At 37.0% G+C, this 23,312-nt stretch overlaps 3 protein-coding genes across 6 annotated transcripts; 1 reads left to right on the top strand and 2 right to left on the bottom strand.

Annotated features, from left to right (window-relative positions):
- Window positions 1-409: 409 nt before the first annotated feature.
- LOC142531130 (26S proteasome regulatory subunit 6A homolog) lies at window positions 410-5,629 on the bottom strand. The gene is made up of 10 exons (XM_075637187.1): window positions 5,405-5,629; window positions 5,171-5,287; window positions 4,134-4,241; window positions 3,473-3,664; window positions 3,182-3,373; window positions 2,988-3,106; window positions 2,733-2,820; window positions 2,219-2,338; window positions 1,962-2,102; window positions 410-1,156 (listed from the first exon to the last, which is right to left on the bottom strand). The coding sequence occupies exons 1-10, from the start codon at window positions 5,516-5,518 to the stop codon at window positions 1,079-1,081; spliced, it is 1,269 nt and encodes a 422-aa protein (XP_075493302.1). The 5' UTR covers window positions 5,519-5,629; the 3' UTR covers window positions 410-1,078.
- A 705-nt stretch (window positions 5,630-6,334) lies between these two features.
- Window positions 6,335-20,385, top strand: LOC142530282 (methionine S-methyltransferase-like). Of its 3 annotated transcripts, none has more exons than XM_075636037.1 (12): window positions 6,335-6,619; window positions 12,578-12,771; window positions 12,940-13,203; window positions 13,303-13,398; window positions 13,872-14,060; window positions 14,132-14,320; window positions 14,432-14,668; window positions 16,237-16,371; window positions 16,982-17,302; window positions 17,435-17,614; window positions 18,335-19,300; window positions 19,930-20,385. In XM_075636037.1, the coding sequence occupies exons 1-12, from the start codon at window positions 6,403-6,405 to the stop codon at window positions 20,230-20,232; spliced, it is 3,291 nt and encodes a 1,096-aa protein (XP_075492152.1). In that variant the 5' UTR covers window positions 6,335-6,402; the 3' UTR covers window positions 20,233-20,385. The 3 variants fall into 3 exon arrangements, with proteins under 3 accessions (XP_075492152.1, XP_075492153.1, XP_075492154.1); XM_075636038.1 differs by having other exon boundaries at window positions 12,940-13,146; XM_075636039.1 differs by lacking the exon at window positions 12,940-13,203.
- Window positions 20,386-21,017: 632 nt separating this feature from the next.
- On the bottom strand, window positions 21,018-22,869 carry LOC142530283 (NADH dehydrogenase [ubiquinone] 1 beta subcomplex subunit 3-B-like). Of its 2 annotated transcripts, none has more exons than XM_075636041.1 (2): window positions 22,536-22,869; window positions 21,018-21,213 (listed from the first exon to the last, which is right to left on the bottom strand). In XM_075636041.1, the coding sequence occupies exon 1, from the start codon at window positions 22,778-22,780 to the stop codon at window positions 22,568-22,570; it is 213 nt and encodes a 70-aa protein (XP_075492156.1). In that variant the 5' UTR covers window positions 22,781-22,869; the 3' UTR covers window positions 21,018-21,213; window positions 22,536-22,567. The 2 variants fall into 2 exon arrangements, with proteins under 2 accessions (XP_075492156.1, XP_075492155.1); XM_075636040.1 differs by having other exon boundaries at window positions 21,018-21,210; window positions 22,536-22,866.
- Window positions 22,870-23,312: the final 443 nt, after the last annotated feature.

The raw sequence follows: 23,312 nt of genomic DNA on the forward strand, positions 1-23,312 counted from the left end.
AGTAGTTAGAAACTTAGAGCTTCAGCTCGAGAAGCTTGATTTTGAATATCAATAATACTTTGGTAGAATCTTAACCAAAAGATTTGTTCAAACAATTGGGATAATGTGGTAATTATCAAATAAAATTGAAAATTATTACTTAATTTTACACATCGACTACTTGGGCCTTAGTCGGTGAACAATTATTAATCTTGACCAGGTTGAAATTAAATTGTAATTGGCCTGTCATATTGCTCCCCCCCCCTTGGCATCTCCGCCACTCAATAGCAACAATTTTCCGGGCTCAATTTGTGAACTTCTGGCATAGGAACGTATATGATTTATGCTAAAACTTTAAAGGTATCCAACCTGGCTCGAACTCACTATGTTTACTCATGGAATTTGGTTTGATTAAATTATTTATGACCAATAAATTAAACCCTATTCTATAGATATATTTGAAATTCAAATAATTATTCTTCAATTCGGAACTCAATGAAACACAAAGTAAACTAAATGATCCCTGCCCATTTTGCCACCCCATGTCCCCAACAACTCCTTTTGAGTCTTCATTCTCGATAACATAACTCCTAGAAGGCGGGATACATACCGTGGCGGTTGCACGTCATAACGCCTGGCATCCAACGTACACAGATAGGAATATAACTAGCTCAATCTTGTATCCTAAAAAAAATACATTTTTCAAGCTTTAAATCGACTTTCAGCAATCTCTACCAAATAAGAAATAGCCTTGTTGCAGTGCAAATCTGGATAAAAATGTAATACATCGTTTTGATGGCTTGACCAGTTAGTTCATTATATCTTACGTTCTGTAAGAACTGCCAAGAGAAAATCATAACACGGTACCATATTTCAAAGGCTAAACAATCGGAAGAAACAACGCTTTGGAAGTCAAAATAAGCTCCTATACTTGGATGCTTGTTTAAATAAACTACTAAATTCAGACCATATTTCACAGAATAGAGGGAAATACAAGGGGCAGTTTCGTCATAATTTAATCTTCAACTCCCAGGGGCGTATTCGCGATTCCCTGAGTTTTTATGGTCAAGAGTTCCACAGGGTTCAGAGCATTTGATACCTAGGCATAGTAATTTAAGCTGGCCTTTTTCTTTGCTTGAACTTGGATAATACCTTCATTAAAATCTTCGTGGTTTACCTGTTACATCAATACCAAACATATAATTTTGTATCATTAAATGACGCACAAAAAAAGAGAGAGATTCGAAATCACGAACATTAGTATGCAACTCATTCATTTTTGCTTCTCCAGACAAGTTCACAGAGATAAGAAGGCAAAAGTCTTACATTCTCAAAGTTTAACAAAATCTTCAGTTGCCACGGTAAAAGTTTCAGGTTAAATTGTGTAGAATTTTGACTAGGCTTGATTGCCAAAGTTCATACATTCATGATACACTGAATTCCAATAAACATTGAACAATTCACTTGTTCCAAAATACTATACTAAAAACCAACAAATACAATCTTGAATTGAGTTCGGGGCTTCAATACTACACCCCCTATATGGGGTATTAGAAGTTGACCCACTCCATTCAAATGTCAAATTCTTTCCACTCCTTGAAACTCCGAATTCTTTCCACTTATACTAATGAATCACCAGTTTTATTTGTTTATTTATTTTGATTTAATTTAATTAACATAGCATGCTGTAAAAATCTCGTGTGGACATGCCCCAGCCCTTACCCTAGTACATTTCAGGTGCATCCACAAAGGTGCAATACAAAGAAACAATTAAATTCTTAAATTACTAAGGGCTAGCTATCCACGGGAAAAACTATGAACATATATTTCCCTTGTTACATGTAAAACAGAACTGTTTCATTTAGATGCCCGAGTGTCTCAGTGGACATAATGGGCACATGCATGAGCATGCTACTGTGGAGAGAAGCAAGTGGGTGTGGGCATGGGAGGGGGGAGGGGGGAGGGGGGGGAGGGAGAGAGACCTCAGTAGCATCGCGGCGAAGGGCTAACATTCCTGCTTCCACACAAACAGCTTTAAGTTGTGCCCCGTTGAAGTCATCAGTAGACCGAGCAAGCTCCTCAAAGTTCACATCTGGATGGACATTCATCTTCCTGGAGTGGATCTGTAATTAAAAAGATTTATAGTTTATATGTTCCAACAGGAACTCCTTTATAATAAAACCTGGGAATAATCCTTTAAGAAAATAATCATATATAGTTTCTCATCTAAAAGGTGTACCTGCAAAATCCGAGCTCTGGCTTCCTCTGTAGGATGAGGAAACTCAATTTTACGATCCAATCGACCAGACCTCATCAAGGCAGGGTCCAATATATCAGCTCGATTTGTCGCTGCTATGACCTAAATATGGCAATAAAATGTCGGATGCCAGACAAGCATAATAAGATTAAAAATTAGAACAATAAATAGGTTTCTGCACCTAAAAGGAACACATTTTACAGAATTCAGATGAAAATATTGCAATGGCGGCATAAAATGTATCCAACCAATAAAAGATCAAACTAACAACAAAAAGTACATGAAACAAATCAAAGTCCAAAAGAACAACACAAAGCAATTCCATCCCATCAATCAGAAGTACATGAAACAAATCAAAGGCCAAAAGAACAACACAAAGCAATTCCATCCCATCAATGAGAGGTAGGAAGATCAGAAGACAATTAAATAATTCCAAGATGCAAAGATTACTAAAGAACACAACAAAAAGGAATAGATAAACAAGTAGGGAAAATACCTTTATCCGATCATCACTGCTAAAACCGTCAAGCTGATTGAGCAGCTCTAACATAGTTCTCTGCACTTCTCGATCCCCACTAACTTCACTGCATAAGAAGACAGGACAATTGATAATCAGCACAGACAAAGCACAAGAGCCCTCAACAGCCAGTCCTCAGGCTACGAAGCGGCTCCAATTAAAGCCTCAAAAATCACAAAAATGAATCAGGTGGAAATATAACAATCAGACAAACAATTAGAAAGTAAATGCCACCTATCAAAACGCTTTGTGCCAATAGCATCAATCTCATCAATAAAAATGATGCAGGGCGATTTCTCTTTGGCAAGCAGAAAAGCATCACGAACAAGTTTTGCTCCATCTCCAATGAACATCTAAAATCCACAGATTACGATTATTCAAATTCACCAGACGGTAAATTCTCGACAAAAAAACTTGAATGTGCTTACCTGCACAAGCTGAGGGCCTGCTAGCTTTAGAAAAGTAGCATTTGTTTGGGCAGCACATGCACGGGCCATCAGAGTTTTTCCCGTCCCGGGAGGCCCATATAAAAGGACTCCTTTTGGCGGACGAACTCCTAGTTTCTGAAATCTCTCTTTGTGTGTCATAGGCAATACAATTGCCTCAACCAGTTCTTGAATCTGCAGCGATCATAAAGTATTCCGATTAAGGAATATAAGTGCTACCAAAGATTCATGAAAAAATTCCCGTAACAATTGGTATCAAAGGGAATTACTTGCCTGTTTCTCCAGGCCTCCAATATCGTTGTAATCTTCAGTTGGTTTCTCATCAACCTCCATGGCTTTGACACGAGAATCATACTCAGATGGCAGTGTATCCAAGATCAGGTAGCTGTCTTTGTTTACTCCAACCAGATCACCAGGCTTCAATTTGTCAGGATCAACAAGGCCTACTACAGGCAGGAAAATTGTCTGCATTTGACAGAGTATATGGTAAAATACTATCTATCAAGGAGGGTTGACATTTGACAACTCAACGTATCATCGATATAAAAAGGTTCACAAAAATTATCATCTTCAAATATTGATATCTGCAAGGCAATTCTATTCGTAAGAGGTAAAGATACACTATCATTTTATAGTTGACAGTTTCAGATTTTGTTGCCAATTTCTATTTTGAGGATTGTATGGTTTACGGAGAGAAATCAGATATATGATCTTTTTTACTTCTAATATAAATGGGAACAAGACTACCATACAAAGCAAACAAAAATACGAAACATCAACAATTTTTTGACCAGCTTTTCAGAGATAGAGAGCATTCTGAAGTCTGGACCAATGAATGAAAGAGATCAAATGCAATAAATTAGAGCACACTAAGGAAGAGTAAGAGAGGAAAAAGGAAAAAGGAAAAAAAATGTATGGAGACATGCTATCTAACCTGGCGAGTGGATGTTTTTAGCACTACACATTTACCCTTTCTCTGTGAATCAAGATCAATATTTGCACCATCTTCTTCAGCCTCTTCCTCTGGGTTCATTTCCAAAATCTGACAAAAGTAGAGAATGGGACAATATGATTCACAAATTCAGGAAATCATAGCACCAAAACATTCTCAAACTACAGTCCAAATAGACTGACACAAAAGACTAATAATTATCCCTTCTTTCTGCAACTATAAAGTGATTGCTATTACCACCAGCTTCCATTTTCTAATATTTTTTTCTCTCTTCTAATCATCAATTCATTTTTTCATAACTAAGTCATCTTTTAATAGAAAGTCAGTACATGTTGAAACTCACATTCCTTCAAAATCTCACGCCTTCACTTTGAAATTGCAAGAGAGAAATACATTGTCTTTGCATAATACGCCAACTGGATGATGACACCGGATAATGATTTTTCTCGCAATCCAATTAAATATTTGTAACAAAGAAGGAATGAAGGTTTTCCAAAAGAGGGATAGAGTTTATAAGATGAGATGTTGGATCATCAACCAAAAAGAAATCGAAATATGTAGGAGGAAACTATGCTCTCTAACACCAAACCCTTGCCCCCAAAATGTAAAAAAATTTAAAGGAAAAAAGAACGAGAGAGAAACAATCTCTCATAGCAACCCGTTAACAGATTTAGAACAGCTCTCAGCACCATCTCCACCATCCGCAATTCACCTTATCGACACTATGATAGCACGTAGCTTCTAACACCTGTCGTTCACCACTTAGAGTTCCTTTTTACCTCCTGGCTAAATTTTTCAGTCCACCAGTCCATAGTTAATAGCAAATGAGTCAAATCACCAAGAACTGTAAAGAGCTAAAACCCAAGATTTCAGTTTTAAAAACTATAATGTATTCATTTCATTCTATTTCCTTCTCTCTCAAAAGGCAAAAAAAAAAAAACTTTTGAACACCACCTTGATCAATGGCGCAAAATTATTCCAATTTCTAGAGCAACTACCGAGATGAACAGAAAAAATACCTCTACAATGTTTCCAACCAGATAAGGAAGCTGCTTATTCAGCTTAATTTTTTCTTGATTCTCCTTCGTCTTCTCCCTGAATGAATCTAACTCGAGATTCGTTCTCTGCAACTCTTCCTGCGAAAAAAGAGAAATAATTCAGCACAGTAGACCTCAAAACGTACCACTGAATTCCAAATATCATCCATCGCCATATACTCAAAACAAACGTAGCAAAAATGAGCAGAAAATAACCTTGAGGATTCGAACTTCATTATCAAGAAGGCGAGAGGCGCGAATTATATCTTCTGTGGTCATGGAAGAAAGCTGATCGTCCTCGAAGTTGTCTTCTACCATCGGCGTCGCCATTTTCCGACTGTGCGGAGAGGGAGAGGGAGAGGGGGGTATGTTATGCCGTATGCCCTTGCGGAAAGTAGTTTAATCAATGGGCCCATTTACTCATAGGCTGTTGGTCCAATTCTGTGGATGGGCTTCAAAGAACAAGGCCCAGATTTAAATAGGGCCCATTTTTATTTATTGACCAGATAAATAAATATAATAATATTGGGAGGCGGTGGCATTAAATTACGACTCGGATAATATTGTTATATCTTATTTTATTTGGAAAAACATTTTGTACATTGAAAAATTTTAACAATTGGTATTACAGTTAATTAACACATTTTAAATATCAAAATAATTTTTATATCTCAATATACTATTGAGGCGGGTATTTTGTTAATTAACACATTTTAAATATCAAAATAATTTTATATCTCAATATACAATTGAGACGGGTATTTTGTTTTTGAACTTTAGTTAAGAAAATGATCTCTTGAAATATATTCTTTAACCCCCTTCATTGTCTGTTTTTCAAAATATAATTCATGTGATCATTTTTTTAAATAAATAGTTGACCAAGGTTATTTTACAAATTTTTTTCCTAATAATACATATCAATTACTTAATTTATTTGATATTGAAATTCAAATCACTGGTCAAATTGTATACGTTATATTTGACCAGATATTTTACATCTTATAAGAAATCTAGTTTATCATAATGAAATTCTTCTATTTTTGACAAAAGTAGTACATTTAGACATGTTATTTTGATAATGATATTTTATTTATATTAAAAAGAAAAAGAAAAACCTGAAAGAAATACAATATATCCGTATGATTTACGAGAAGTTTTCAATATAAATTAAATTACTCTTGCCCAAGCTGCAGTTCTGCCACCTCTGAGCATCAATGGAGGCATTTCTGAAGCAGTGCGAACAGTCCGGAGATGCTGCGTACGGTGCCCTCCGATCGCTGCTGGAGCGACTCGAGGATCCGATCACTCGCACCGCTGCTCGGATTTTTCTTTCGGATCTCCAGAAACGGTTTGCCTCGAAGGAGGAGTCCGACCGCTGCCTTCAAATTTACCATTTCCAAATCCAAGACATTTATCTCGAGCAATATGAAGGTACACGCATTGTATTGATTCTTGCATGTATTTGTTTACGTATGTATGATTATTGTTAAGATTGGTTAAATCAATGATTGCACAAAATCTGGGAAATCCACTAACTTGCCTCCATCGGGATTCTTCAATATAGAAATTTATATTGTATTAGGATATATATCCGTTAATTTAGGATCTAAATTAGAGGTTGTATTGTATATATATTTTCAATGTAAACATACAGTAATATAGAATTTTATTCTCTTCCCATGGAACCAGAGCCACCATCGGCCCACCTCCATTCCTCACAACCAATATTTTCCTCATCATCTTCTAGCCAGAACACATGGCAGGAAAAGATGAAAACCAAAAGTCGGCCAAATACGAGACTAACAAATTTGATAATCCTAATGATCCTCTTTATCTCCATTATTCTGATCAACCTGGGCTAATACTTGTCACACAACCCTTAAATGGAGAAAACTACAGCACTTGGAGCCGTGCCATGCTCATGGCTCTCAACATCAAGAATAAAGAAGGCTTCATAAATGGCTCCATCAAACAGCCACCAGAGACTTCCATCGTGGAGCTTCAACAATGGAGGCGGTGTAATAATCTTGTAAAGGCATGGCTTTCCAATTCAATTTCACAAGATATTGCAGCAAGCGTGATATATTATGAAGATGCTAGCGAAATTTGGAGCGACTTGAAAGATCGTTTTTCCCGTACCAATAGTGTCCATCTTTTCCACGTCGAGGAAGCCATATACAATTGCCAACAAGAAAACATGACTATTGCAACTTATTATACCAAACTTAAAGGGCTGTGGGATGAACGAGATGCACTATATAGCTTCCCACAATGCTCATGTAGTGCTATGAAAGATGTTTTACAGTTCCAACAAAACCAAAAGACCATGAAATTCCTTATGGGACTTAATGAAATCTATGCCACAGTTCGAGGACAGATTTTGCTTATGGATCCACTCCATACTATCAATAAAGCCCATTCTCTTGTCCTTCAAGAAGAAAAGCAGCGAGGAATGCCGAATAGAGGCGCACCATTGACCGAACCATCAGCTTTTGTTGTGAAAAACCATATGCACAGATTAGAGAGGTTTCCCACACCCAAACATCCACATCTTCAATGTGAAACTTGTAACAAACCTGGGCACACTGCAGAGACATGCCGAGCACATCTGAAATGTGATTATTGTGGTTGGTCGGGTCACACCATTGATATCTGTCGAAAGCTGCAGAAGACGAATTCCGTAAGTAATAAACCAAGACAGCGAGACAGAAGAATTTCTCTTCCAAAGTCAATCACGTAGATGCCAATGTACCAGCAACTCCTAAACAATTCACTCTCACAGGTGAACAATACCAAAATCTCATGGCACTACTTGATGGGAGTAAGTCCAATTCGATTGTTAATCATGTTGGTAGTACATCGGCAATGACTGATATCTCAGGTATGGCTTATCAAGCTTCAATTATTAATAGAAAAGTCTGTTGGATACTTGACACCGGAGCCACAGATCACATGGTTCATTCAGCTGATTTGTTGACGACAAAGTCTTGTGTAACCAATCGATCCGTTCACCTAGCTAATGGAACCACTGCCACTATCACACATATAGGCAGTGTCCATTTTCCCAATTTCACTTTACAAAATGTGTTGTGTGTTCCTTCCTTCAAGCTAAATTTGATTTCCATTAGTAAACTTGTGCATTGCCCCGAATATGTCGCCACGTTCACCGATACTGCTTGTATGCTACAGGACCAACGATCGGGGAAGATGATTGGGACGGGAACTGAGCTAGGAGGACTTTACTATCTTGATACTCCACAAGCAACCAAATGCAATGCAACCACCGCAAGGATTTGTTCTTCAAAACTTTGGCACCAACGTCTTGGACATCTATCAAAATAAGGCATTGCATTTGCTTTCTCGTTCTGTCAGAGATATTATTTTTTGTGATATTTCTGATTGTTCAATATGCCCATTAGCGAAACAAACTCGCTCTCCATTTACATTAAGCTCTATTCAGACTAAAACACCCTTTGAATTGATTCACGTCGACATTTGGGGAGGGTATCATGTTCCTTCCATCCAAGGGGCACAATATTTTCTTACTATAGTTGATGACTACACTCGTTGCACATGGACATATTTGATGCATAAAAAATCAGATACTTGCCCATACATTACTAATTTCATCAACCTCATTGAGACACAATTTGGTTCGAAAATCAAATTTCTCCGAAGTGATAATGGACCAGAATTTACAATGGAAAGTTTTTATTCAAGTAAGGGTATAATCCATCAAACTAGTTGTGTTTCCACCCCACAACAAAATGGAGTTGTCGAGCGAAAACACCGACACCTCCTCAATGTAGCTCGAGCCTTGCTATTCCAAGCTAATCTTCCTAAGAAATTCTGGGGAGATGCCATCTTGACTGCTACCTACCTTCTCAATCGAACTCCTACACCTCTTCTACAAGGAAAAACACCATTTGAGATGATTTCTCACAAGCAACCCACGTATAATCATTTACGAGTATTTGGTTGCTTGTGCTTTGTCTCTACACATCAGCAACGTCCCACGAAATTTGATCCCCGAGCCACTAGGTGTCTTTTCTTAGGTTACCCATATGGGCAAAAGGGTTATAGATTCTATGATATATCAAGTGGTAAAGTTCTTGTTTCACGAGATGTTATCTTTCATGAAAATATTTTTCCATTTTCACCTTTCGCTACTGCAGACACAACTCCCATGCATCGTCATTTGTCCACAAATGATGTAATCCCACGATTTTTAACCACTGAAGAGTCACCACTCGAACATTTCACCAACAAAGAACCTTCTGATTTCGACATTGAATCTTCTTCCCCAATTGTTCCCTCACTTGTAGACTCACCACCCACCAACCAGCCTGATTCAACTCTAGTTCCCGAAATGCCTTCATCACGACCCTCAAGAACTACGACCACACCCAGCTATCTAGGTGAGTATCATGTCGGTATTCCTCTTCCCTCAAGGAACGCCCCAACATCAAACTCGGCATTGGTTGAAGCTACAGGTACCACCTATCCTCTCTCTAATGTTCTTTCTTATGATTGACTATCTGCCAAACACCGTGCTTTCACCATTTCTCTTACGATTGGAAAAGAGCCATCTTCCTTTGCACAAGCTGTTCGCGATCCTCGTTGGAACATGGCCATGCAAGAGGAACTTGACGCTCTCGAGGCCAACTACACATGGTCATTGCAACCATTACCTCCCGGGAAGAAACTAGTAGGGTGCAAATGGGTATATAAGATTAAACTACATGCTGATGGTACAGTCGAACGTTTTAAAGCTAGGTTGGTGGCCAAAGGATACAACCAAGTCGAAGGACTAGACTACCGAGAGACCTTTGCTCCTGTTGCCAAACTTGTGACAGTTCGTCTACTTCTTGCAATTGCTTCGAGTCAAAATTGGCACCTTCACCAACTCGACGTCAATAATGTATTCTTAAATGGAGATCTTGATGAAGATGTATACATGTCATTACCTCCTGGTTTCGGACGAAAGGGGGAGACAAGAGTCTGCAAACTCCACAAATCCTTGTACGGCCTCAAGCAAGCTTCACGTCAATGGTTCATCAAATTCTCTACTGCTCTCAAAAAGGCCAACTTCAAGCAATCAAAGGCTGATTATTCCTTGTTCGTCCGATCCCAAGGTAATAAGTTCACGGCTCTCCTCATTTATGTAGATGATGTTGTCATTGCGGGAAATGACTTGCAAGATATTGAAGATACAAAATTATTCTTAAAAAATCAGTTCAAATTAAAGGATCTTGGACAATTGAAATACTTTCTCGGTATAGAGGTCGCACGATCTAAGAAAGGCATCACTTTTTCACAAAGGAATATGCACTTGAGATCCTTGAAGACGCTGGTTATCTTGGTGCAAAACCAGCCCCTTTTCCTATGGAACAAAACTTAACTCTAAGCAACTTTGAAGGTGAGTACATCAGTGACCCATCTTCGTACCGAAGACTCGTTGTACGCTTAATTTATTTGACAATCACACGACCTGATTTGACATATGCAGTGCATATTTTGAGTCAATTTATGGACAAACCGCGGACATCACATTTGGAAGCAGCTCATCGCGTCTTGAGATATTTGAAACAAACACCTGGACAAGGGATATTTTTCCTTGCTGAATCTACAATGCAACCGAATGCCTTTTATGATGCTGACTGGGCAAGATGTCGTGATACTCGCAGGTCGGTTACTGGATATTGCATATTCCTTGGCAACTCACTGGTTTCATGGAAAACCAAGAAACAAACAACCGTATCACGATCCAGTGCGGAAGCTGAATATCGATCTATGGCTGCCACTTGTTGTGAAGTGATCTGGTTGAGAACAATCCTAAATGATTTGGGAATCAAACATCTTCATCCTGTCAACCTGCATTGTGACAATCAGGCAGCACTACACATTGCTTCAAATCCGGTCTACCATGAACGAACAAAGCACATAGAAATCGATTGTCATCTTATAAGAGAAAAGGTTCAAGAAGGAATAATAAAGATGACTCATGTCTCCACGACAGAGCAACCAGCAGACATTTTTACAAAGCCCTTGAGCTATCCGCAATTCTCTACTCTACTCAACAAGTTAGGAAACATACATTCCAAACTTGAGGGGGAGTGTTAAGATTGGTTAAATCAATGATTGCACAAAATCTGGGAAATCCACTAACTTGCCTCCATCGGGATTCTTCAATATAGAAATTTATATTGTATTAGGGTATATATCCGTTAATTTAGGATCTAAATTAGAGGTTGTATTGTATATATATTTTCCAATGTAAACAGACAATAATATAGAATTTTATTCTCTTCACAATTATGAATGGAATGCCTTTATTTTTCTGATGATTTTTGATTTGTTGGGGAACTTGTTTGGGGCACCTGTGTTTTTGGTGTATAAATGTCGGATGTCGTCCATGGAGTTGAATCGTGGATGCATTTTTAGTTCCGCAGAATTTGGTTCCATTATGCCTTGATTAATATGTCGACTGTTACACTCTATCCGAGTGTCTCAAATTCTGTTTAATGTGTTACAACGCACAGTGTTCGATTCGGATAAAGAAAACATGACTTTTAGTGAACGCGCGTAAGCTGGGTCGCAAGGGCTCATCGGATCCACGAATAAACATATAACGATCAAGTCAGTAAACAAAGTTGACATAGAATAGGACAAAAAGAGAGGACGGATAAGTGAAAATTTTGACAAAACATTAAGGTACAAGCCAAGATTATAACTTGGAACATTACGGATTTTTAATCTGAATTTCTTCAATCTTCTATAATCAATGATGTAGGGGAAACGTGGATTCTGGTGGTTGATCAGTGTGACATCATGTCAAGTCCATCAAAAAATTCTTGACTTTGGACTGTCAGATACACTATCATTTATTCTGCCTTCAAGTGCTTCATTTATCAAATTTGATGTGATAGTGGTTTAAAACTGAGGTGTTACACAAACTTTGTATGCATAACTGCTGAAGTTCATCTTGCACACTCATCCAAAAACGCAGTGGCGGAGGAATGGGTTGCCAGCGAGGAAAGCAATCATCCTTAGTTTTTAATTTTTTTAATCGATTTTATTTTTTCTGTATTAACATAAAATAAAATGTAATTGCTCTCCTCCTCAACTGAAAAATCTCATATATATTTTTTTGTTTCACCCTTTACGAAGAATTCCTAGCTCCAAAGATTTTCTCTTATTTATATGTCATATTTCCATGGTTGCCAATTTCAGACTGCTCCGCAAATATATACTTGACTTCCTTGGTCTTCATGTTGTGGTCATGCTTCTTTATTTCCACGATCAATGTAATTCATTTTATATGATGGTCGTGGTTTTGAAACAGATTTTTGTCCAACTTTTGGACTTGCTACATGTCATCTGTTACAGGATTTCAGAGGAGGAAGAAACTTACCATGATGGTGATACCCAGTATCTTTATCCCAGAGGATTGGTCCTTTACGTTCTTTGAAGGACTTAACAGGCATCCGGACTCTATTTTTAAGGACAAAACTGTAACCGAGCTTGGTTGTGGAAATGGATGGATATCCATAGCTATTGCTGAAAAATGGTCACCCCTGAAGGTAAGGATTCTTTGATGATACCCTACCTGTTTTAGCATCCCCCCCCCACCCCGGTTTTTTCATATAATTTTTCTCCAATTATGGCACAATGGTTTTTATCTGATATTTGCTGGAAACTTGATAAATATGGCAAATGAGGCTCCTTAATTGGGTACAATGATGTGGCAGGTATATGGGCTTGATATTAACCCAAGAGCAGTAAAAATCTCTTGGATAAATCTATATTTGAATTCTTTGGACGAGAATGGCCAACCTATTTATGATGGGGAGGAAAAAACTTTACTTGATCGGGTGGAGTTTCATGAATCTGATTTGCTATCCTACTGTAGAGATAATCATTTAGAACTTGACCGAATTGTTGGATGCATACCACAGGTATTTGGTTTAGTGAACTCTTGCCGCATATTTTTGCCGCTGAGCCTTTTTCATAAGGTCATATAAGACTATTTGAAAAGTTCATAGAGTGATAAAAATGACCATGGATGGACTCTTCACATGTTTCCTAATATTTAGCATTTGGAATTTATGCAGATTCTAAACCCCAATCCAGATGCAATGTCCAAAATGATTACAGAAAATGCAAGCGAAGAATTCTTGCATTCTCTTAGCAACTACTGCGCCCTCCAGGTTGTCTTATGCTTCAACTTATTATTCTTATCCAGCGTTGTGGGTTTTAGACTCCTAACTAGAATCTAAATGCTCAATGCTATTTTATAAACTTACCTTTAGATTATTAATATGATTATTTTTGGAAATGAATTGGAATGGTGAATGCAGTCTGATAATTTCTCGGACTAGGCATTATTTTTTAAACCTTATCTGCATTTTATATTCAATTAAAGCTGCTGGTTTTTTTCCTTTCAATTAACTTAAAACATTTTTTCTCTTTTGGATCTAGTCCTATTATTGCATGGAAACTACCATCATCTATGGAGCAAACTAATTACATGCTGTGGATGGTTTGATTTGATTTTTGTAATATAATAACCTGTTCATCAACTGCTTCAAAATATTGTTTTATACTTTACCTGCTCTGTGTGAAACTGTGGAGCAAAAGAACTGCTGTACTTGTTTAATGAGTCATAGTTTGTTCTGTTTAGGGCTTTGTGGAGGACCAATTTGGTTTGGGGCTCATTGCTAGGGCAGTTGAGGAAGGGATCTCTGTCATAAAATCTCAGGGGATTATGATCTTTAATATGGGTGGCCGCCCAGGACAAGCTGTATGTAAACGCCTATTTGAGAGACGCGGTCTACGAGTTAACAAGCTTTGGCAAACTAAAGTTCTTCAGGTGCTACAAAAACATTAAACCATCATTTATATCCATGAAAATGTACATTTTAATTGAATCTGTTTTCACAGGCTGCTGACACAGATATTTCGGCATTAGTCGAAATTGAAAAGAATAGTCCACATCGTTTTGAGTTTTTCATGGGACTCGTGGGGGACCAGCCAATTTGCGCTAGATCAGCATGGGCATATGCAAAATCTGGTGGTCGCATTTCTCATGCTTTATCAGTATATAGTTGCCAACTTCGTCAGCCTACTCAGGTATGGAGTTATCTTCATGTCTATGTGTAATGATAGACCTAGGATGTCATTGAATGATTACAATTTTTTTGTGACAAAAATGTAAAAGATACTGATAAACTGCTCTGACAGGTTAAAACAATATTCGAGTTTCTCAGAAATGGTTTCAAGGATATAAGCAGCTCTTTAGATTTGTCCTTTGAAGATGATTTTGTCGCGGATGAGAAGATTCCATTCCTATCTTATCTCGCGAGTGTTTTAAAAGAGGTTTCTTTTTTCCCTTATGAACCACCAGCTGGAAGCAGAAGATTTCGTAGTCTCATTTCTGGTTTTATGAGAACATACCATCATATCCCCCTTACTGCAGATGTAAGGAAGACTGTCACTCTCAACTTTTTTAGATACTACTCTTCCTCTTTCAATACAATTTGCGTAAACAGAGCGAGAATTTTCTGGTGTTTTCTTTATATGTGTCTGTTATGTGTTTCAAGATGTAGCCATCTTTGCTTGCGCACTTGAAAATGTGGGCACGTGTAGATTTGTTACCTAAGAAATATATTATAACTTTCTTGCTAGCAGTTGGCATAAATAAAATGCTATTCTTCACTGCTAAACATGGGTACAGATTTTACTTAGATTTCTGGAACATTATTTATCTCTTGACTTTGACATATTTTCAAATGCATTAAATTTTTAAAGTTGCTTACACAATTTATATAGCAAATCATAAGACTTGTGCCATTCACCTTGTTTCTTTAGATACCAGTATGTTCTTTGTCTAAGCTTTTTCCTGTTGATCTTCACTAATAGAGTGAATGAAAATGCTGACCTTCTGACAACTTTGTTTGGCATGAGAAACATCATCAATTTTCTTAGAAATCTGGTACTTTATGGGTTTCTGCAGCATCGAAAAGGACTGACTTCCATTGCCTGCAGCTCTTTATCCATGGGGTGGTGGTTCAATCTGCAATGAGTGGTTCAGTAAACCAAATATGAGCTGTAAAAGAATGAACTAGATCTTTTTTTTGGGTCTGAGGGAAGGGTTGTGGTTATAACAAGGAGGTCACACATGCATATTTTCCTAAGGATAATATAAATGATCCTGAACTGCATCATTGAGCCTGACCTCCAGAAAATCAGATGTACTCACCAAAATTCCACTACTGCAGCCCAAAGAAATATCCTACGAAGATTGACAGGCCGCGAAAATGTCCATCAATAAGAACATAGCTCCAGGGCCAAAGGGATTGGGGTTTGGGCCATGGTATATTTGAGTTGAGAGAAATGATGCTAACTCTAGCCTACTGTTCCCCTTCCCCCAACCACGGGCAGGCTAAAATAGAATGACAAAAGTAAAAAACCAGAAATAATCTTTAGCATCCCACAAGTGGGGCCAATTGTCCATTGATCAAGTTTCAAGAGGGGACCCTAGACAAAGTCCAGAGCATCCACCTGGCTCAGTGTTGGTCTACATAAATTCCAAAATTTGAAATCTACCCACTGAGGGATGGAACAACAGAAAGCAAACAGGTTTGGATGTAATTAGCAGAAAGGAAGCAAACAGAATGTGTACCACCCTAAAAAAATTAATCCTAAATAGTACAGTTGGTTGGGATTACCTGGGACAATGTGGGAGGATTGAAGTGCTGAGTATTGTTTTCTTGACTAATGTAATTTTGCTGCAAATTTTCACAATAACAGAAAATATTTGTGTTCAATTACGAGGACTGGCTCATTGAAACTCACTGTGCTGTCAAATATACATTGTAATATTGGCAAAGCATTGATTTCACCAAGTAATCTTAATTCTTAAGTTGTTTTTAGGATTTTACACAGTTCATAAAGCTGATGCTTAATTTACCTTATTTTCAGAAATATAAAATAGGCAGATGTATCTAATCTGTCACTCTTTATTTTTTGTTATGATTATGATCTAGAACATCGTCGTGTTTCCTTCGAGGACAGTGGCAATTGAAAGTGCCTTGCGTTTCTTATCACCCCGCCTTGCCATTGTTGATGAACAATTGTCCCGACATTTACCCAGGCCATGGTTAACATCCTTGAATATTGAGGTAAGGTGATGCCAGAAAAAATCGTATGTCCTTTATATTATATTTTGCATGGCACTAGTTGCCATAGCTGCTGATTTTAGGCTGCATTAAAACATGACATCTAAGAGAGCCCAAAGATTGAGACTATATATGGACAAGTTTTGCCATGCTTTGAGATATGCAAGGGTAACAATTAACATCTAAGAGAATCTGGCTGAAAAGTATAAATAGCCTTCTATAAAATTAAGAAATTGCTTGACCTTCATCTCTTATGAGCAGTAGTCATGAATTGCAATTCACAGTCACGGGGGCAACTAAGGATTGCTATTTCCTGGAGTTGGAAGATATTACCTCCATTTCTGTCTAAATTGTGGACATTGGATTATAATTCAATGCGTAGTATATACACTAGAGTCCCTAATTGAACTCATAACCTTGAAATAAACTAACTTGTAGGGCAAATGACACCACAGCTCTGAGATTTACCCATAATGCTGTCGGTGAGGTTCATTATCATTCATATTTGACATTACATATTCCGGAGGCTTTCGTAAAACTTTTCAATTTTTTCATTTATTCTTGGTGATGCTAGTGCAAGTTTTTCTTTCACTACTTTGGGATTTCTCTGTAGAATGCAGAATCTGGAAGAAAATTAGAGGAAGTAATCACAGTCATTGAAGCACCACGCCAATCAGATTTAATGGTAGAGCTGATAAAAAAATTGAAGCCCGAGGTGGTTGTCACAGGGATGGCTCAATTTGAGTCAGTTACTGGTTCTGCATTCGAGTATCTTTTAGATACTACTAGAGAAATTGGATGTCGTTTGTTTTTAGATATATCTGACCATTTTGAGCTATCTAGCCTCCCGAGTTCCAATGGAGTTCTTAAATATCTTGCCGGAACTCCACTACCTTCACATGCGGCAATAATTTGTGGCTTGCTGAAAAATCAGGTATACCCAAGTAATGAGGACTTACTCAGGTTTCTCGACGATGGTTTGAGCAAAAGCTGTTTAAAAAGCTTGCTTGATTTTAACTTTTATCCTCTAATTGCGATAATTCTATTCGTCTTTTTTTGTGTCCAGGTTTATTCAGATCTTGAGGTGGCATTTGTCATATCTGAGGAGGAAACTATTTTTAAAACACTCTGCAAGACCGTGGAACTTTTACAGGGGAATACTGCAATAATTAGTCAGTACTACTATGGTTGTCTATTCCATGAACTTCTAGCTTTTCAGCTTGCTGATAGACACCCACCTGCACAGGTTAGTCTATGTTGAAGTTAGTCATAATGTATGTAAATATGTTCGTCTTCCCTGATCTACTTTTAATTTCGTTGGTTGAGTGGAATAGAAAATTGATGGAGTCGACATAAAACAGATTGGCTCTTGCATTTAGTAACTGTTAAAAGTTAAAACTACTTCAGTAACTGGTTATTTATTTGTTTAATAATGTAAAAATAGTACAACCTTTAATGGAAATTTAACTTAATAATTCACATCTAATTTTCCCAGTATACATGCACCGACTCTCCTTTTAATATTCTTATATCTTCAAATAGGATCTTTGAAGATTCCCTAGCCATGGTCCATTAATTAAGTGTTAATCATATATTGAGATGCTAGGATTCTGTAGATTTCTGAGTTGAATAATGGTGATCTTTGATCATACCCCGAGGTCTGAATCATGGCAGGTATGCAACCTGTGACGCATGTAAATTTGCCTGGTTAAACCGCGCCTGAATTTCTGATAGACTAATGGGCCCTAAGAATTTTTTTTAATAAAGTTAATCAACAGTTCTTTTTATTGTTGACCATTCTTTTTATCTTTTTATTGTTGACCATTCTTTTTATTGTTGACCAAACACCGTAAATGCTGGTAAAGTAAGTCGCTGTCTCCACTTGGAATGGATCTATTTTCACCGATTCTTTGTAGACTTCCTTAGATGGTTTCACAATATGCGTGATTCTTTCTCCAATTCTCAGAGATATGGCGAGTTGTCAAAAGCTTCTAAGGTCAATGGCTTGTCCAGTTCCAGTATTTCAGTACTTGATCATGCAGAGTTGTCAATAAGTGAATCTGATGAATCTCCCCTGGTTCATATGGACGTTGATAAAATATTTTTGCCCATGATAACACCAGTTAAAGCTGCCATCTTTGAGAGTTTCGCAAGACAGAATATAACAGAATCTGAAAGTGACGTTACTTGTGGCATTAAACAATTGATTTACAGCAGTTACGGATTTTCATCTGATAACCACACAGAATTCATTTATGCAGACAGTCCCGTGGCACTTTTTGTTAGGTTGGTGCTCTGTTGTGTTCAAGAAGGTGGAACACTGTGCTTTCCAACTGGATCCAATGGGAATTACGTGTCTGCTGCAAAATTTTTGAAGGCAAACATTGTAAACATTCCTACAAATCCCAATTATGGGTTCAAATTGACAGAGAGAATACTCACAGACAGGCTTAAGACTGTTAAGAAACCGTGGATATATATTTCGGGTCCAACTGTTAATCCTACTGGCTTGCTTTATGGTAACGAAGAGATGCAAAAACTATTAATCATCTGTGCTAACTTTGGAGCAAGGGTCATTCTAGATACATCGTTTTCAGGCGTGGAATTCAATTTTAATGATTTTGATGCCTGGAATCTGGGAGCTACCATGGAGAGACTTTCATCAACTAATCCAACATTCAGTGTGTGTCTACTTGGGGGATTATCTTATATGATGCTTACAAGTGGACTTGAATTTGGATTTCTTATTTTAAACCAGATGTCCCTCAAGGATACATTCCATGGTTTTGCTGGATTAAGCAAACCACACAGCACTATCAGATACACCGTCAAAAAATTGCTTGATCTGATGGAAAAGAAGACGGTAGATCTACCCAATGCTATTGCAGAGGAGAAACAACTTTTGGCAAGTCGGTATAAACACTTCAAGCAGGTATGTTGTGCATTTATTAACTAAATTAATTCATGATGAAAACTATTTGGTTCCATAAAGGATTCCTCAACATTCCTACCTTTGAATTTGTTGCATAATCATCTTTTCCTATATAGCATACACTAATTGTGCACTAATAAACACTAGATGAATATGTCTATTATCTTGTCATTAGGTTTGACTTAGTTCTAGCGACTAAAATTGATATGTTGCTCTATAGTGGAATTCTCTAACCAACATTCCCTCACATATAATGATGCATAGAAATAACTTCCACATATCTACAAGAGTTAATCATTAGAAAACAAAATCCTTGTTATATGTATTCAAGACCAATTGATGGGTTCAAATTCAGGAGCTCTTGTTGATATTTCATACTAAAATACGACTAGTTTTAAAAGTTTCAATTATTATGAAGCTGGCCGACGACATTAACCAGTGTTGTATCTCCTGCCTATTGTGTACCCCAATCCTGTCCCTGTATTCTACTTGCTGCTAAAAACACTTTGTACAAAGGACTTCCGATCACAGTTTCGGGAACCTTACCAGTCAGATTGTTGACCATTTACCCTCCTCTACTTCGAATTGAATCTTTCGTGCATATGTTATATACAATCTATATGTAACAGACTCTTGAAAGTTGCGGTTGGGAAGTGGTTGAAGCTCAAGCAGGTGTCTCTATTGTAGCAAAGCCAACTTTTTATCTTGGCAAGACCATCAAAATGCCCAAAGATTCCTCTGGTATTCAGGAAGTTAAGCTTGATGACTCAAATATTAGGGAAGCCATGATCAAGACCACCGGTCTGTGCATCAACAGTGCTGCTTGGACAGGTATTCCTGGTTATTGTCGCTTCACTATCGGTCTGGAAGATGGTGATTTCAAGCGTGCATTGGATTGCATTGCAAAGTTCAAAAGCTTGGTTGATAACTAAAACATCATTTTACTGTTCTTTCAACACGAGCTATTGTTATTTTTCACGACTTAGGTGTTGTGAAGTGAAGCCATTGTTCCTGTTGAGTTGAATTCAGTTAAACAAAGTGAAGCCATTGTCGCGCAACTAAATTAATATATTTGCGTCCCATTTCCTTTTCTCGTGTGTTGTGTAAATCCTCGGGCTGAATGCAGTAGACGGGAATAAAACGTAACTTGGAACCAAATATTACCATTGTTGCTATTTGTAGTGAGCTAATAAAAGCTTCATTTCATAATCACTGTAGTTTACAAGATTCATATAGTGGCTTAATAGCGATAAGTTTCAACGTAAAGATCCATGCCATTCTTGATTCAGGTTATGTCCCATAACGAATTGAGGATGAAAACTGAGCGAACACAAAAAAGAATTGCAATGTGAATAATAATCCTTTCAAAACATATGATAGAAATGTTTCTACTTAATCTTTTTTTCCCCAAAACAATTTAATTAAAGAGCAAGAACAGATCTCATAGAAAAGGTGTTCTTTGCTACTATGTACGAGTAAATTGTTATTGAGATTTTAAACAAAATTTACGAAGAAAATTTTAATTAAACAATGAAACTAATTCATATTTTGTGTATGGACTACGTTGCATGGATGATCAAATTGATGAACTAAAAAAAAAGATAATATAATTTTGGCGCCTGTGCCAACTACTTGATATATTAAGATATCACATATGAACCCCATCTGAGGAGTTTCAAGACCAAAACGAGCACATATTAATGGTTAACCTAGTGACTGCCGCACACAAACTTGCATGTATTATATATATAACCGTATAAAACACTGTTCTTAATTTGGTTATGAATTGAAACTTCAGCTAATTGAAAGGTAACAAACATGTCTGAGGATTACTTTATTTAAACATTCTGAAAAATAAAACAGGCAAACACGATGACACCTCATTCTTTCAGCGCCACATACAGGTTCATCTGCTGATCAATAATAAGGAACAATAATCAATTTTCGTGAAAAAAAAAATCAAACATAAGAATTAATCTCAAGAACTTAAAACCAAATGCATAGCATGGGAAGACAAAAAAGCAAAAAATTGGAACTAAATGCTGCAGAGTATTCTCATAGCAAAAGGCCATCAAGTTAACCATTTGGACTTAGGTTTCGAGGGACCAATTTCCTAGTAACACTAAAGTAGAAGTATGTGCCACCTGCATCCCTTAATTAGAAAGTCAGGTAAATACAAGGTGAAAGGAATTAAATGAATACTCTAAAAAGTCTGGAACACGCGACTTCAATTGCTATTTGTGAGCAGATTTTCTCTCTTCACATAAATAATGCAACGATTCTCATTGACTTCACCATTAGAACACAAATTATTTACCTCGATCAATTTACGACATAGGAATATTGTGAACCTGCTTAAAGAAGAAACCCTGAGCAAGTGCAGAGGCAAGGAATCTCTCCCAAATGCATATCTGGGTGGTTACCATCTGGAGATACTACACCCAAATATATTGGCAATATTTTGAATGTTTTCACTCTTCAATAACACTTAACATACATAACAAATCCAATGCAATCCCCCAATGATATTTTTTTAACTCATTTTTAGATCTCCTGATATAATTAATATTTATTCAACTATCCATTGTTCCCCAAAATTTGATGTCATTGTATTAAATTTAGACTCAACACACAATTTTAAATTATAAGGTTCCTCATACAACGTTAACACAAATCAATCAATCCAGCTAATTTTTACTGTGACGGTAAAACCGTACCTTCAGAAAATGAAACCAAACATACATCTATCCTCCAATGCAAGCACACAAAAAACAATACCAAATATTACTATGTCTATGAGACTTCACAACATATCAACCCATATGCCTAGATGAAAACAAAATTATTTACTCGATTTCGATAATAATTCAAATGCTATTTTGATTAGTTTGGAGAAACTAATAGAATATCAAACATTTGTTTCTGCTAACAGTAAATCTCACAAACTGATCCTTCAAGGCAACCATATGTATTTTTTAAAGTTCCAATACGCTGTCTTGAATATTGGGGTACTAAAAACAATTGACCAAACACGTAAATGAATTTTTTTTCCAGTAGTACAGTAAAAAAAAAAGATGGAGCTTAAGGTGAATTGGGCAATATCACGATCATGTTAAATAAATCCACCAATTACATGGACCAAATTTATCCGATCAGACACCAAACAGTAAAGATACAACTGATTTAGTTTAAAAAATGCTATCCTAGACTGAGAACATTCAGTTCTGAGCCGTACCTTATATAATGAAGTCTCCGAATCGATAAAATTCAGTGAGAAGAAGAAGAGGTGGTATGAGAATGAGATTTGGGAGCGTAGATCTTGTTATATGCGGTTTCTCCGACGAGGTATATACCGAAGGCGACAAGCGCGATGCCTAGGCCGGGGGTTGCGTGACGCCACTGATTCGACAACATCGGGTGCTTCCGCCACTCGTCGCGCCGCCTGAAGAACTCTCCGGTGGATCCCAGCGGCTTCGCCATCGACAATGCTTCTTCTCCCGGTGGTTGTTTTTCACCCCCTTTTTCCAACGATGATCAGAAATGAAGCTCGGGTAAAGCTTGAATGGTGGGCCGGTGGCTCTTGATGATGGGCTGCAATTGGGCTTTGTGTGGACCTCAGCCCACTTGAGATTTTGTCTATTCTAAATTTATTATTATGACCCTCAATCTTAATATTATATTATACAATCTTTTTTATCATTATCGATAGATTAAAATGAAATTTGACAAATTATGAGATGATTAAAATATCAATTGTTGAAATAAAAAAATAAAAATAAAAATGTGTGTTGAAATTTAAAAAAAAAAAACAAAAATATAATATTAATATCATATTTAGATAAAATTGAGTTTTTATATATATAAAATTGATGATAAAACTACGTATTTTTGTAATAAGAGAGAATGAATAATTTTTATTTATCAAAAAATATAAAATGATAACAAAGTTAGTTCCTGTAAGCTTTTCAATTTTAATAATATAATATAGATATAGATATATGATCAACGCCAA

Source organism: Primulina tabacum, chromosome 17, assembly GCF_025594145.1.
Source record: "Primulina tabacum isolate GXHZ01 chromosome 17, ASM2559414v2, whole genome shotgun sequence".
NCBI classification, from domain to species: Eukaryota; Viridiplantae; Streptophyta; class Magnoliopsida; order Lamiales; family Gesneriaceae; genus Primulina; species Primulina tabacum.